Source organism: Emydura macquarii, unplaced genomic scaffold, assembly GCF_026122565.2.
Source record: "Emydura macquarii macquarii isolate MOO-44397 ecotype Brisbane River unplaced genomic scaffold, CSIRO-AGI_Emac_v2 contig_306, whole genome shotgun sequence".
In the NCBI taxonomy this organism is placed as follows: domain Eukaryota; kingdom Metazoa; phylum Chordata; order Testudines; family Chelidae; genus Emydura; species Emydura macquarii.
The window spans coordinates 805,500-821,019 of record NW_027130443.1 but is presented as its reverse complement, the minus strand read 5'-3'; the positions used below and the strand labels follow the sequence as shown (position 1 = coordinate 821,019).

The following is a 15,520-nucleotide window of genomic DNA, read 5'->3' as shown; positions in this document are numbered from 1 at the left end:
GGGCGGGACATGGAAAGAGAGAGAGAGGCGGGGGGGGGGGGGTTAGCATTGCGCATGCGTGCAGGGAGAGGCGCGGTGAGGCGAAGGTGTGCGTAGAAAATGGCGCGCATGCTTAGTAGAGACCCCAGCGCGGCGGTAGGGAGCATGGGCACAGAGTGCTAATCGATCGCGATAGAAGCGGGTTCCTGTGCGCATGCGCATCTGAGCGTTTTGCGGTGAAGCAATGAGGCAGGCGTTTCTCAGCTGCACATGCGCTTTGAATGGTGCCAGGATGGAACGAGGCTGGGTGTCGTCTGTACGCATGCGCCTCGAACCGGCATGTGTACAGTGGGGCAGCGGCGAGGCAGGGCTGTCTTCAATGCGCATGCGCACTGTCGCCATGGCCTGCTGGGTGGACGCAGAGCTCATGCGACTTGGCCGGCGCGTGCGGCGGAGGGTGGGGCCTGGCCTCTCTGTCGCCCCCCCCCTCCCGCCAAGCGCGCGTGCGTAGCGGTGGCCGGCGGGCCGGTTATTCCGCACGGCGCAGGCGCGGCGCCCTCTGGCGCAGGCGTGCTGCCTCGTGGGCGTACCCCCTTGCGCCGCTGTCAGGCGGGGGGCCGCCTCGTTTGGGTGTGGGGAGGCATAAGTGCGCATGCGCACTGCGGGCTGGGTTGCAGCAGCAGCAGCAGCAGCAGCAGGCGAGCGGCAGCGGCGGCGGCGGTTGAGCTCGCGGTCGGGTGAGTGCGCGCGCGCGCGCGCGGCTGGTCCGTGCGCACGGGAGCGAGGCCGCGTGGCGGTTGGGGGCGGCCTGGCTGCCTCGCGCGAGCGTGGCGGTGGGGGAGGGACAGCGCGTGAGCGAGGCTGGGCCGCCGCCGTCGCGCCCCCCCCCCACCCGCTCACCGCGTGGAGCGGCCTGGTCCCGCTGGGTCTGCCGCCCCTCCCCCCCCGTAGGGGGGGCCTGTCTGAGGGGCGGCGTCTGGCGGGGTAGAGCCCTTGGGGGGGCCTCCAATGGGGCAGGGGATTGGGCCCCCCAAAGGGCATAGGAGGTGGGGGCAGGAGGGTCCGGGGGGGATTTGGGGGCTAAGGGCTGGAGGGGGGCTGGGGTCCCCTAGGAACCAGGGGGGAGGTCTGAGGGCTGGCTGGAGGGGAGTTGGGGGCAGGAGGGGGGCTGGGCTCTTCTAGGGGTTAGAGAGGGAGGTTGGGGGGAGTTGGGGGCAGGAGGGAGCCCTGGGAGGGTTGGGGGGGATTTGGGGGCTGGCTGGGGTCCCCTGGGGTTGGGTGGAGGGGGCCTGGGGTCTCTTAGGGACCAGAGGGGAGGCTGGGGGCTGGCTGGGGGGGGGGGTTGCCTACCCCCCCGGTGGGGAAGGGAGCATGGGTGGGGGGAGTTTGGGTTCCCCAGGAAGCAAAGGGGGGGTTCGCTGTGGGGAGGGGGAAGGTAGGCCCCATTGGGAGGGAAAGAAGCAGGGATCTGGGTGGGGGGGTGAATAAGAGCTGGCTGTGGGGGAGGGGGAGATGGGAAGATAAGGGTCGGGCTCTCTGAGGGGAGGTCTGGGGTCGCCTAAGGGAAGGGGGTGTGTGGGGTCTGGTCCTCCAGGGAGATGGGAGGGAGGAAGGAATGAAATCTGCTTAGCTGTGCGGGGAGGAGATCCTCAGCTCCACTTATGGTGGGTTGGGTGAGGGGGCCCTGTGTGGGGAGGAGATTGGGAGGGGGAGAGGACGGGAAGGGTCTGGTTTGGGGCTGGGGTGGTCCTTGGGTCTCTGTCAAGTGAGAAGTGGAGGGGTTCTCAGTGTTTCTCCCCTGGAGGAGATCGGGGGGGCTAGGGGCTTTGGGTTGCCCTAGAGTGAAGAGGATTTGGGGGAGGGTCCCCTTAGTGTGGAGGGGGTGTGTGGGTTTCCTCTGTAGGTTAGAGGGATTTTTGGGGGGATCCCCCTAGGGAATGGCATGGGAGGAGGGAGAGTTGGGGGGTTGGCCATTGAGGGGTCAGGGTGGGGGGAGATTACTGCTGGGGTCGCAGTGCCTCCCCATGGAGGTGTGGGAGGGCTTCCCCATGGAGAGGGCTGCCTGGGGGATCGGGATGAGAACTGGGGTTCAAATGTGGGGTCAGGACCATGAGGTGGAGGGGGAGACGCATGGGGTGGGAGATACTCACTCACCTCTCTCTTCCAAGGAAAATCTCTCTCTTCACCTCCACCCTTACCCCCCAAATGGGGCTGGGCTCCTTCCCTTTACGGAATTTGGGGGTAACTGTCTGCCCAGTCCTGGGGGAAGCCTGAGTGGTGATGTCTGGGCCTGGCTTGGGGCAGGCATGACTAGGCAAGGGGGTGGCTGGGCCTACATGGCTTAAGAGGCCCCCCCATGCTCTGGGTAGAGAGAATGGGGATGACTAGTGGCTGGACCTGCAACATGGCTTAGACCCCCTTCTTGGAGAGTCACTGCTTCCTCCAATATTGGGGTGGGGGCGCTCTGGGGGTTGAGGGCCTGTTCTAATGGTTGTGATCTGTCACACAGTGGGTGCAGAAAGGTCTCTAGAGTGGAGGGCAGGGAAGCAAAGTTGGATCTGCAGCAAGGTTTTGGGGGTACAAGGAGCTGGGGGTGCAATGAGGCTATGCCTTGGCCTAGAAGGGTTTTTAGCAAGGCAGAGTGCAGGGTTTGAGGTGCTGTCTGTTGCAGCAACAGTGGCCGCAGTCATAGTCCCCAGGATTTGGGATACAGGAAGGTGAGTGGGGTGTGGGGCAGCCAATAGTCCTGTGACTGAGATCTCCGTAGTGCAGTGACATGCGGTACGCGAGAGGGTGAGAAGGGACCGGCAACAAGTCCCCTTGGGCTGGATCACGGGAGGGCAACCCTGTGCTGGCGGCTGGATGATGCATGGGGCAGAGCCGTGGAGCAGGGAGGGCCCCATCCCTCCATGTGGCGTGTGGGAGGGAGCCTCTTGGGCTCGCTTCCAGTGCTGGGCAGGAGGTTTTTCGTCCCATTTCTCTGCTGCCGGAGTTATTCTGCCTCCCCCCGAAGCCGGGCGGCCTGGCCGCCGATGTAGGAAGCACGTGGTATGGGGCCGGGATGCGGCTGTCACCCTGGGTGAGCTATGGGGAGCAGTTGTGCTAATCAGTTACCAGCGGGAGGGGTGGGGAAGGGAGGCTGGTTGAAAATGGCTGAGGGGCCCGGGTTGCTGACTTGCTGGCTCTCTGGTAATTAAACCGAACCTGCTAATTAGCTAGGGGGTGGCTTAGTTGGTCCCTCTCCCCTGTGGCCTGTCTGCAGCCTGATCTCACCGGGGTGTCGAACCCTGGCTTTGATTCCTGGCCTAAATTCCCGAGGTGTCCCTGTTTAAAGAAAATCTGTGCTGTGTTTTGGGGTGGGGGGGGAGAGAAGTTCCTAATGGCATATGCTGAGCTAGAGGATGGTGGGGTGAAAGGGGGTAGCTGGGCACAATTGCTGTCCAGGATTTGGGGGTGCGGTGGGACTAGGACAGAGCTATCGAAGGGGACGAATGTCCCTCCTCTAGCTGCCATGCCCCCGGTGCAGCAAAGCCCTCTGCTGCGCTTCAAGGGGGCATGCGGCAGGTCCGTGTGGGGCCCTGCTGGATGGGAGGGGGTCAGTGGGGGTGCTTTCCCCTGTGGAGCAACGCTTAGTGCTGTGTTGCTAGGGTGACTGCAACAGAGCTCCCCACGCTTATGGTGGGGTGACTGAGGCACAGATGGGCTGGCTCCCAGCCCCCCCCCCCCGCTCTAACCACTAGACCCTGCTCCCCTCCTGGGGCCAGGGAGAAAATCAGGGGTCCTGATTCCTCTGATAACCACTGACCCATACTGCTGAAACAGAACAGCGGGGTCCCGATCCCCTGTGGTCGTGGACCATCTCCTAGTGCTGTCAGGCCCAGCTAACTTGGGGGTCTTGGCCCCCTTCCCAGCCCGCCTCTGCCTCTCCCCTCAGGGTCTCTCCACTGGTGAGAGCTTCCCCTGCCTCGATGCCCCAGTTGTACCGTGCCATGGGGTGGGGGGCAAAGAGCTGGTGCAGCCTTTCCTGGCATGTCACCCGGCTTGGCGAGCAGCCCTCGCCTCCTTGCTCCGCTGTGCTTGAACCTAGGTCAGTGATGAGTCATCTGGTCCCCTCCCCCCTTGCGGGGGTGGGATCTAGGCTGACTCCCCATGCCCTGACTTGCTCTCTAGGGGGAATCTCTGATGCTGACGGGGTGGGTGGGTAACAGGTGCTGGGACTTGCCTAGAAAGGAGGAGCCAGGACTCCTGGGAGATGAAAACCCCCCATTACAAGAACCTAGTGCGGAGAGGGAGATCGGTGCCGTTCGTCCCACAGTGGGGCAACTGGGAAGTGATTCTCAGCCAGTGGCAGAACCGGGGAGAGGACCCAGGAGTCCTGGCTCCCAGCACCCCCTTGCTCCGACCATTAGACCCCACTCCCCTCCCAGAGCTGGGTTCCTCCAGGCCGGACTTGCTGGCACGGCGGCATGGTGCTGGTTTATGGAGGATGGGCAGTGAAGCCGGACTCCTGGGTTCCTCTCCCAGCTCCGCCATGGACTTGCGGTTGCGCCCTAACTGGGGCTGGCCCTCCTCCCTGGGCTGGTGCCATGGGAGGGCTCCGGGGGTCTGACTGGCCTGGGGCAGGCGGGAGGGGCCGAATCCTAGTCACTGGGATTTTGATTGCCTGCCCTGAGGGCTGGCTGGGCTGCTAAGGGTGTCACCCCTGCTCTGGTGGATGGTTCCCTCCCTCCCTGGCTGGGGGGTGCGTGGGGCTCCACGGGGGGGAGGGGAAATCCCCATGGGGCAGAGGTGCCAGCCCTGGGTGCTGCCCTCGGTCTGTCCCCTTCGCTTCCTTCATGAAAACGTAAACTGGGCAGTGCTCGGGGGCAGGGACTTGCTATGGGGCCGGGCAGCACCTGGCACAATGGGGTGGCCACTTCCTTTCTGGGGGAGACTGTAGCCCTTGGCACGGGGGGCAGATCTGTGGGGGTCTGTGTAGTCCTTGGCACAGTGGGGGGGGGGCCAGATCTCATGGTGGTGGGGGTCTGTGTAACCTTTTGCATAGTGGGGGGGCCCCAGATCTCAGCTGGGGTCTGGGTGCTACCGTAATGCCCCAAAGACGAGCTCCCGCCCGCTCTCTCCCCTCCCCCCGCAGTTCCTCTAGTGCCCGATCACCATGGCCGATGACCTGGACTTCGAGACCGGCGATGCCGGTGCCTCCGCCACCTTCCCCATGCAGTGCTCGGCCCTGCGCAAGAACGGCTTCGTGGTGCTGAAGGGGCGTCCCTGCAAGATCGTGGAGATGTCCACCTCCAAGACCGGCAAGCATGGCCACGCCAAGGTGAGGGCGGGGGAGGGGGGCGCAGCCAGCCTGTTCCTCGCCCCCCTCCCCAGTGGCAGGCGGGGGAACCCGGGCCAGCCCCTGACACTGGGCTCCTTGACAGCCTTTCTCCCAGCGCCTGTCAGCTGGCCTCCCTGGAAGCCCAGATCCTGGCGTTCTCTGGGCGCCTGCCCCGGTGGCAGCTACTTCAGGGAGGATCCCAGAGCCAAATCTTCCCCTGGTGAAGGTGGGGTGGGGCGGCCGATGCCCTGAGCTCCCAGGTGACCCTGTCCTCCCCTCCCCAGGTGCACCTGGTCGGCATAGACATCTTCACTGGGAAGAAATACGAAGATATCTGCCCTTCCACCCACAACATGGACGTGCCCAACATCAAGAGAAATGACTTCCAGGTAAGGGGCCTGCCTGCCGACCTGGCCCCCTCCCTGGAGCGCCAGCCGGCTGCGTGGCCAAGGGGAGTAGGAGAAATGCGGGGGGTTTCTTCCCAGGCCAGTCCCCAGTTGCTTAGCAACAAAATGAAAGACCCCCCAGCTCCTGCTATCCAGCCCTGCCTCAGTTCTGCCAAGAGATCCCCCCTTTCCTGCTGGCAGCTGCTGCCACGAGGTGGCCCTGGCTGAGCAGGTAAAATAGTCCCAGCGCCCCGCTCCAGACCGTGCACCAATGCTGGCAGCTGGTCCTGCGCAGCGTGCGGGGCCGACCCGGGCGTAAGACCCCGGCTGATGCGAGACCGTTGCTGGCTCCGGTGCGTTGATTCATGCTCCCATCCGAGCTGACGCACCCAACCGGCCCCCGGAAGCGCGGCAAAGTCGCAGTCGCTGCCGTGTTCCTGCCGCCGAGGAGCGGCGATTTGTCGAGCACAGGCCATCGACTTCCGCCCCCCACGTGGAAGCTGCCGACTCCCACGGCTTCAAGCCGGCCAGAGATGGCGTCTCATTCAAAGGTGACTGGAGGCCTGTCTCTGAGGCTGGGTCCAGCTAGCACTGTGCAAGCGCGGGGCTCGTTTGAGGGCGGTGGGGCGCCCCTGAGAGGAAGCTGCACTGGGCATCGTTTCGGCTCTGATGTGAAGTGGACTCGGCCCCTCGCTCGAGCCAGGCTGGTTTGGCAGGGGAAATAAACCACTTTCAAACAGAAGTCAGGTCTGGATGCAGACTGAGGCTGCTCTGTAATTAGCGAGGCTGTGGGGAGGCACTTGCCCCCAGCGAAAGGCTCCTATGGAGTCGATTAAAAGCAGTGCCAGCGAACGCCCCCCCTTGGGGGGCGATGGGGCCAAGTGTTCTAAGGGGTCCCTCTTGCCTTGCAGCTGATCGGGATCCAGGACGGCTACTTGTCCCTACTCCAGGACAGCGGTGACGTGCGGGAGGACCTGCGTCTGCCTGAGGGGGAGCTGGGCAAGGAGATCGAACAGAAATACGACTGTGGGGAAGAGATCCTGGTAAGAGATGGCGCTTTCCCCCCCCCCCCGGAGGTGGGGCTGGAGGCAGGGTGCCCCATGGTGTGCTGTAATGTTAGGGCGTGGGGACGCGCCCCTGTTGCTAATAGGCTGAGCAAGTGCCCCTGACGTGGGGACCCCCAGCTCGAAAGGGCAGGGTTAACACCCCCTTGAGACGCACTGGACAGCTCGTGCTGCCCCTGGGGCTGGGCTCTGATGCCCCCCCATTCCAATAATCCCCAGGGCTTCTGTAGCACTTCACCAGCAGATCTCCTAGGGGAGGAGCTCAGCATCACTAGCCCCCATAGGGAAACGGAGGTGTGGGGGGGAGGGGTGTGACTTGCCCGGGGTCACCCAGGAGTCGGGGCCCATCGATCTAACCACTAGGCTGACCTGACTGTCCAGCAATGTCTAGTTGCAGAGACTGGGAGTGGGACCCTTGTCAGCGGGGGGGGGGGACGTGGCTGTGCCAGGCCTGGCTCAGACCCCACAGCGAGATGGGCTGGGAGCTGAGCTGAGTCTGCCCCGGGCTGGTGGTGGCCTCCCCCCGAGTCCCCTTCTTTTGGGGGGGGGGGGAGAATGTACTGAGTTCAGCCCCGTGACCCTGCTTCCCCCCAGATCACTGTGCTGTCCGCAATGACCGAGGAAGCTGCTGTCGCCATCAAAGCCATGGCTAAATAAAGGAACCACAGGTTGGTGGGCGTGAGGGGGGTGGGCGTGGGGATAAATGGGGGGGTGGGGGGAGCCGTGGGGGTGGAACCTGGACCTCCAGATCCAAAGGCACTGGCTGCCCTGCTGGGAGCAGGCCCCCCAGGCTCTGTAGAAGTGGGGGGGGGGGAGGCTCGGCAGTGCCCCCTCCATTATAACTGCTCCTTCCCTTTGCAGACCAGCGGCGGTGACAACTTTTACTACAAACCAGAGAGAATCGCAACCCCCCCAAAACTGGCTCCATTTGGCTCAGCCCCCCCAAAACCTGCCCCCCACCCCTGGGAATTAAACCAAGGAACAACGCCCCGTTTCATTCTGATGTTTTGTGGCTTGCGGAAGCTGGATGCTGATCTTCCCCCCCCACCCCCTCCCGAGGTTTTTTTGCCCCCTTCCCCCCCGCTCCCCTGGGGTGCGCTGAACACTACAAAGGTGCGAGGGGGGAGGTTTGCAGGGCGGGGGAGGGCTATTTAAAGGGGGGGTGAGAAATCGACAGAGGCAGGGTGGGACACTTTCCTTCTGAAGCTTTGTGACCCCCCAACGTGGCAGTGGCGGGGGGGTCCCCACCTCCTGCAGATCTCAGGTCCCCCAAGGCCCCTCCATCTAAGATCCTCTTGCAAACCAGGGTGTGTCCCCCCCATCCTGCAGATCAAGCCCCACCCCTTTTTAGGCCTCTCCTAGGTCAAAAAGGCTAGTGAGTGACTGTGCTGGGGGGGTGGATCTCTCTCTCCTTGGTTGAGGTGAGCCACAGCTGTCTGCTTCCTGCTGCCCCCTCCCCTGCTGTGGGGCAGCGGTCTGGGGGGCCAATGCCCCTAGGGGCTGTCACATGCCCTCTTCTTCCTCCCCCAGCTAAAAGGGCCCAGGTCCCCCTGCTAAGGGGAGGAGGGGTCCTATCTGGCCCTGGGGCAGAGCTGCCCCCCAATCTCCATGGCGTGGGGCCGAGGGCGCCCCCTGTGCATCACTGTGCTCTGCTCTCCCTGCTGGAGCTCATGAGGTGGGGGGGTTTCCCCAGGTCACTCACTAGCCCCCTTCTCCAGGTTCATCTCCCCCCACCCCCCTGCTGTCAAGGGGTCAGCGCCCACCTCTCCTGACTCAACACATTTGTTAATCAGCCTCAATAAAACAAGTTTAATACGAAGCATGGCCGGGTGCGAGTCCTGCCTCCTGCTGCGTCCCGCTCTGGGGGGGAGCGAGGGTGGCTCCAGGGCAGTGCTGGGGGGTGGGGGCTGGGGGCCTGCAGTCCCTCCCCCCCATCCTCCCAGGAGGCTGGCACTTGTTCTAGGCCTGTCTGAAGCAGCAGCAGGGCCCCTGCTGAACCATAAGTATTGGAATAGGGTGGCTGTGGGGGGGGAGACAATAGGACCGCTCCTAGCTGCCCCCTTCAAAGCCTGCACTGCTCCTGTGCCCTGCAGTGGGGCATGACCCCCCAGCACCCACCAGGGGAAGTTTGGGCCTGGCCCAGACCTCCCGGTGCCTCCCTCCACAGTGGGGGGAGGGCAGCTCCTTGCCATAGGGCCACTGCAGCCCGGCCCTGAACCCAGGGGCAGTTGTTGCCTGGGCCAGGGCTGGGGGTCCTGGGCAGCACCTGGCACAAGGGGGGGCCCCAGCTCCTCTCCCCTGAGTCCAGGCCTCTGCATGGCTCCTGTGCAAAGAACTAGCTGCCAGGTGGGGAACAATCACTCCCTCTAGGGCAGCTGGGCTGGGGATGATGGTGGGGGGGAAATGCTGCCCCCCCCATGCACTCTGGGACTGTAGAGGGCTGGCCCTTCACTGAGCCCTGCCCTCTAGTGCAGCTTGGGGGGGCGGGGGGGATTGTCACTGGGGAAGAGGTTGTGCCCTGTGGGGCAGCCTTTGGCTCCTTCCTCTTCTCAGCTGGGGCGTGATGCTCTGTGCAGCAGCCATTGGGGGGGGGATAGGGGGCACATGGCCTTTAGGGGCAGGTGCTGGGGAGATGGACACGGGGTGGGGGTTGGAGCTGTCAGGATGTGATGGGTGGGGCCAGGCACACCCGGGGGGTGGGGTTACATGCTAGGGCAGGGCTAGGCACCCCCAGTGGGTAAGGTTATGTGCTGGGGCAGATGGGGGGGATGGAAACCTGGAAGCAGAGAACTAGCAAGGCCCCCCCCTTTGCCCCCATGACTCAGAGACCAGACAGTGCGAGTGGAACCTCCCCCTTTATTGGGGGGGCAGTGGTGGGAGGGTGCCCCCCGCAGGCCAGGCCGGGCGGGGGGGCTCACTTGTGGTAGAAGCGCTGGCCTTGGCCGTGCTGGATGAAGGGGTGGCGCGCGGCCGGCTGGCTGCTGGCGGGGAAGCCCGACTGCAAGAGACAGACAGACAGACACAGGTTAGCAGGGGAGGGGAGTTTGCTCCCGCCTCCCCCCCCAGCTTCCCCTACTCACCGTGTGGGGCTGCTGGGGGGTGGTGCTGTGGGAGAAGCTCCCGGGGGAGGCGGGGCGGGCAGGGTGGGTGTAGGCGAGGCCTGGCTGCGGGGAGCAAAGACGGGAGGGTTAGAGACAGGGGGGCAGGACCCAGCACCCCAGGGAAAAGGGGGGGGTCTCACCTTGGCAGCTGGCTGCATCTGGACAGGGAGCTGGGGGGTGGGCAGCAGGGTCTGGTTGGGGTGCAAGGCCTGGGGGTGCATGGGGCGCAGGGTCGACTGCGGAGACAGAAGCTGAGCATTAGGGGAATGGCCCCACCAGGGGGCTGGATCGGGGCTGGTGCCCCCTACAGGGGAAAGCCCCCATTCCCTGCCCCCCTGCGCCAGCCAGACCCTGCCCTGGGGCTGGATCGGGGCGCTGGCACCCCCCGCAGGGGACAGGCCCCGGGCGACTCACCGAGTCGGTGAAGCCCGACTGCTGGTTGGCGTGTTCCAGCTGCTTCTGCAGGGGGATGGTTGTGCTGGGGGGGATGAAACCTGGGAGAGAGAAGTGGGGGGGGGGGGGTCAGAGCTCAGCGGCAGGGGAAGGAACGGGACCCCCAAGGGTGTCTCGGCTGGGGGGGGGTCCCACATGGAGTGTCTCCCTTGGCCAGGCAAGGAGTTCCCAGATTGGGGGAGGGGGTCCTGGGGGGCGGGTGTCTCAGCTGGCCAGGCAGGAGGGGTCCCTGGGAGAGGTACCGGGGAGGGGGAATGTATATCACCTGGCTGGGCGGGGGGGGAATCCTGGGGGGGAGATCTCTCACCTGGCCGGGTGGGGGGGGTCCCAGGTGGGGAGATCTCTCACCTGGCTGGGCGGGGGGTCCCGGGGGGGGGTGTGTCTCACCTGGCTGGGCGGGGGGTCCCGGGGGGGTGTGTCTCACCTGGCTGGGCGGGGGGAAAGTGGCCGTGCAGCGCATATCCCGGCGGCTGCTGCGACAGGTACTGCATGGCGGGGAAGGCCGAGGGACCTGTGGGGCAGAGAGCGGGGGTCAGAGCCCTACCCTGGCATGGTGCCACCCCCCGCCTACATGCCCCCTGCCCGCCCACAGCCCTGGGCTGCTCCCTCCCCCCCAGATTCCCCAGTCCAAGCGCAGGATCCCCCCGGGCCCCGACTCACCGCGTATGGGCTGGCTGCTGGTGTAGCTGACGGGCACGGCCTGGCCCGGGGGGAAGTGCTGGCCCTGCCCCACGGCATAGGGGCTGTGGCTAGCCTGCCCGCTCTGGTACTGGCTGTGCTCCGGGGTGCCAGGCGCGAAGGCCGGCTGGGAGGTGAAATGCCGCGTCTGCTGGAGGCAGAGGGGAGAAGGTCAGCGGCCCCACGCTGATCTCATGGGGCACCCCCCTCAGCTCCCCAATACTCACTGTGATCACGGGGGGGGCGAAGATTTGCTTGGCCCGGTCAGCCGATATCAGCGTCCCGGCCCGGCTGTGCCCGCCAGGACTCCCTGCCGAGAAATCAGGGTTAACGGGGGGGGGGTTCCCCCATGCAAGCATCACCCGCCCCCACGGAATTGTTGCCCTCCTAGGCTCCCCCGCCCCACCCCAGCTCCTCCAGTCCCCCAACAGTCTCCCCCCAGATCCTTCCCATCCCCCCCAAGCCCCTCTGGCCTCCCCATTAACCCCAGCCCCTCTCCCATCCCTTGGCTCCCCCCCCCCCGAATCCTCCCTCCCCCTGCCGCCCCCGTACCCTGCATGTTGAGGATGTGGGCCCCGGCGTGCACAGCCATGCCCTGCTGGTAGGCTGCTGCTGTCAGAGTCGTCAAGTCGCTGCGGGGGCCAGAGAGGAGAGGAGAGTTTATCCTGGGTCCAGCCGGCTCGGTAACCCCCCCCCCCCCCCCACCAACCTGGCACCCCCAAACCTGCTGCACTGGTTGCTCGCAGAGTCGCTGCGGCAGGGAGTTCCCCAGTTTAACAAAGTCGTCTCCTCCCCCGCCCTCAGCCCAGGTCTTGGTTTATCCCATAATCTCTTGGAGCCCGTTGAGCCAGGACAAGACCCATCCCACACCCAGAGTCACAGCCCTGCCCCCGAGCCGGGCCAGCTCCCCCCATCGTACCTCCCCACAGCCCCCCTCACCTCTGCTCCTTGCGTCGGCGCTTCTCCTCCTCGTGCAGCACCTTCTTCAGCTGCAGGAAGAGCTGGTGCTTCTCCTCCTGCAGGACCTGCAGCCGCTCCCCCAGCTTCGTGATCTGGGAGGGAGCGTGAGATGGGGGGGCTGGTATCTGGGGGAACCCCTCCCCGAGGGTGGGGCTGGGAGACCCAAGTCCATGAGCCAGGGGACCCCCCACGCTGGGAGGGGGCTGTGAACCGGGGAACCACCAATACTCGCCCCAATTGTGAGCACCAATACTCGCTCACAATCCCCGCCCCAGGTGGCTGGGGGGAGGGGCAGGATCCCTGCCACCCCCACCCCTCACCTGCTCTTTGGTCTCCTCCAGCGACATCCGCTCCTCCATCTCCTTCTTGCGGCGCCGCTCCTGCTCCTCCTTCATCTTCTGCTCCATCATCTTATCCACCTCCTCCTCCTCTGCGGGGAGACAGCGGGGCTCAGGACAGCCGGGCACCCGGGGCGCGGAGTCCTCCCACGGCAGGGGCAGTAGGCGCTGCCCCCCCCCCCTTCCCCGCCACCGCTCGGGGAAATGGGCCAAGCTGAGGATGGCCAACTCACCGCAGTCCCACCTCGCGAATCCAGACCGGGTCCCTTTGCCCACCCACAGGAAAGGGGGGGGAGGCTGTAGAGGGGGAGGGAATCTGAGGACTGGCCCTGCACCCCCCCAGCAGCCAGGGACCACGAAGGAGGATTCGCCCTCATCGTGGCCCGTGCGGCACCAGCACAAACGGGGAGTGTGTGTGTGTGTGTGGGGGGGGAGAGTGTCAACCGGCCATGGGCCAATTCAGGCTGGAAATGAGCCAAAGGGTTTCGAAGAAGGGAGGCGGGTTCTGGAGCAGCCACCCCACAGGAGTTGTGTGTGTGTGTGTGTGTGTGTGTGTGTGTGGTGGGGGAGGGGAGGTAGCTGGACGGACTGAGGAGGGTGGGTGACAAACGGACGCAGTTTTCGCCGGGTGAGAGAAACCAGCTTCAAAGTTTCACCTCTTCTCCCCCCCCGCTGAAAGCTTTCAAATGGGGGGGGACCCTCCTAGAAACCTGAGACGTCACCTACAGGGACCCCCCCCCCAGGTGTTTCCTGGGCCACAGGCCCGAAACCACGGCCTTAAAAACAAACCGCGGCGAATCCAGGAACCCGAGTTCAAACTTGGCTCCTTTTACAGAAAAAGTGGGGGGCAATGGTCTGATTTTTGGGGTCCCACCACCCCTGCTCCCCTCCGGTGGCGTGTCATAAAAACCCATGTTCTGGGCGCTTTCGTGCGTATCCTTCAGTCCCCGGCACCGGCCGAACGCAGCCGGAGACGCGGCGTGAGCCAAAAGGCAGCGCTCCAGCCAACGCCCGAGGAGGGTCTCGGGGGCCGTTTTCGGACGGGCTGAAAGCGCACGGCGGACTCGCGAGGGTCTCAAAAGAGGACGCGACGTCGGCGCTTCGAGAAGCGGAGGCAGGGACAGCGTTACCCTGCTAGGGAGCTAAAAGATGGAGCAGAATTAGTGTGAACGCAAAATCAGGACGCTTTCGTTTTCCAGGGGCAGGAAATCCAATCAAAAACCAGATCAACACCACACCGGGATCAGTGTGAACGGCAGGGAGATGCGTGGAAAATCAGGACGCTTTCGTTTTCCAGGGGCAGGCCATCCGATCAAAAACCAGATCAACACCACACCGGGATCAGTGTGAACGCTCCCTTTCCCCCGGGCTGGGTACCGGGTGTGTAAACAAGAGAAGCTCCTGACACGGGGGCGCCTGGGCCCTGGTTAGCGCCTGGGTTCGCCGTGAACCCCCCGTTTGCCTGAACCCGGTTTTTAGACACTCCCCAAAGCAGGGCAGGGAAAAGCTGGTGTCAGTCCGGGTCCCCCCCGCCCCAGGACGGTTTGAATCCAGCGGGAGGGGGAGCACCCGGGGGGGCCCTTTCCGTGTCAGTCTCGCCCCTGGCTGACCCCCCGCACAAGGGACGTGGGGGGGGGGGCGAGTATCGCTGGGGCCTTGCTTCGGATCGGGGGGGCGCCCCGGGTGGGGACGTGAAACGGGGGGGCGATGTCGGGAATGGGGGGCGGCCCCCCCCGCCGGTTTGTTGACATCCACCCCCTGGCGGGGGCTGTCACCTCCCGGGGGGGCCTCTGCTCCCCTCCCCCCGCCGCGGAAAGCGCAGCCTGGGGTGCGTCAGCGGCCTCTCCGCGCGGGGGGCCAGTCCCGGGGATGCGAGGTGGGGCGGGCGGACCCGTTCGGGGCTCGGCGGGCGGGGGAGGGGTCGCGCTCTCGGCGGGGGGGGGGGCTCGCTGAGGCCCCCCGCGGGGAGGAGGCGGGGCTCACCCTGCCGCTTGCGCTCGCGCTCCACCATGACGTGGCGGTGCAGGGCGCGCGCCATGGCCGAGGAGAGCTTGGGCCGCTCCAGCAGCGCCGGCATCTTCGCGCCGCTCCGCTACGTCCCGCTCGGCTCCAACCGTCCGCCGCGCGCCGGGCTCCGCCCCCCAGCTTCCGCTTCCAGGCCCGGCCTCTGCGCATGCGCACCCGCTGCCGCACCTCGCCCCGCCCCCTTCCTTAGCCGGCATCACTCACCGCCAGGCCCCGCCCCGTTGGTGGGAGCCTCGCAGCCGGGCTGGGGGGGGGGGGGGCCAGACGGGACCCCGCCCCCACACTGGACGGGGGCAGCCTCCCCCCCTCCCCCCAAGAGCCAGGGCAGGAGCAGGGACCCTCCCCCCCACTGCAAATCCAGGGGGCTGAACCCCCTCCCCATCAGGAGCTGGGGGAGGGGGAACCCAGCTGGGGGCAGGAGAGGAGGGGGAGCCCCATGGAGCATGGGGGGGGGGGCAGGCCAGGCAGACAGAGCCCCCCCATGCTGTGTCCAGGGGAACCCCGGGGGGCGGGGGGCGGAAGGGCTCGCCGGGCAGGGGGGGACACGACACAGACACAGCAGAGCCGGTTGGACAGCAGTTTATCAATGGGGGGGGCTTCACGACCCCCCCCACATCCCACAGAGACCTCCGCAGACCCCCCCCTCCCGGCTTTTACAGTGGAAAAGCAACTTAAATAAAACTTGTAAAAGGTAACATTGGGGGGGGGGGGTATTAATGTGCCCCCTCCCCCTCAAAAAAGGAAATTCACATTTCAACAAGATGGAGGGGTAATAAATAAGGGGCGGGGGAGGGGGGGCCCAGTGCTAAAAGCTGGAGGAGGGAAAAGTGGGAGGCCAGCACTAGCTGGGGGGGGGTACACAATGGAGAAAGGGGGTCACTTAGTTGGATGAGAGTCTAGGGGCACCCCCCAACTCTCCACCCTGTGGGGCTTTGGTAAGGAGCCCTCAGCCCCCCCCCACATGAGCAGGGGGACAGTCTAGGTCACCCCGGTAAGTGCTACAACCCCCCCCAGGGATGGGGGCACCCCTCAGTGGATGAGGGAGCATCACCTGCCCCCCTTTCCAAAGCCACCCCCAGTTCAACAGAGGGAGGTTTACAGGGAACAAACTCTAGCCCCTTATTCCCACCCCCCAACTCGGTATGGACAAGTCCAGCCCCCCCACCCTGTTCCCCACAGTGGGGTTTGCCGCCCCCCCCCCCCCCCCAAATAATTC

At 65.3% G+C, this 15,520-nt stretch overlaps 2 protein-coding genes across 8 annotated transcripts; one reads left to right on the top strand and one right to left on the bottom strand.

Annotated features, from left to right (window-relative positions):
* Window positions 1–656: 656 nt before the first annotated feature.
* Window positions 657–8,569, top strand: EIF5A (eukaryotic translation initiation factor 5A). Its single transcript, XM_067555538.1, has 6 exons — window positions 657–716; window positions 5,114–5,299; window positions 5,584–5,688; window positions 6,597–6,728; window positions 7,344–7,417; window positions 7,611–8,569. The coding sequence occupies exons 2-5, from the start codon at window positions 5,135–5,137 to the stop codon at window positions 7,404–7,406; spliced, it is 465 nt and encodes a 154-aa protein (XP_067411639.1). The 5' UTR covers window positions 657–716; window positions 5,114–5,134; the 3' UTR covers window positions 7,407–7,417; window positions 7,611–8,569.
* Window positions 8,539–15,471, bottom strand: GPS2 (G protein pathway suppressor 2). 7 transcript variants are annotated; one of them, XM_067555462.1, is made up of 11 exons: window positions 14,263–15,471; window positions 12,262–12,371; window positions 11,921–12,033; window positions 11,534–11,613; window positions 11,209–11,291; window positions 10,964–11,132; window positions 10,728–10,814; window positions 10,265–10,344; window positions 9,991–10,086; window positions 9,830–9,913; window positions 9,589–9,747 (listed from the first exon to the last, which is right to left on the bottom strand). In XM_067555462.1, exons 1-11 carry the CDS (start codon window positions 14,354–14,356, stop codon window positions 9,664–9,666), a joined length of 1,080 nt encoding a protein of 359 aa, XP_067411563.1. In that variant the 5' UTR covers window positions 14,357–15,471; the 3' UTR covers window positions 9,589–9,663. The 7 variants fall into 7 exon arrangements, with proteins under 7 accessions (XP_067411543.1, XP_067411563.1, XP_067411573.1 ...); XM_067555472.1 differs by having other exon boundaries at window positions 10,964–11,129; XM_067555499.1 differs by lacking the exon at window positions 9,830–9,913.
* Between the last annotated feature and the right edge of the window lie 49 nt (window positions 15,472–15,520).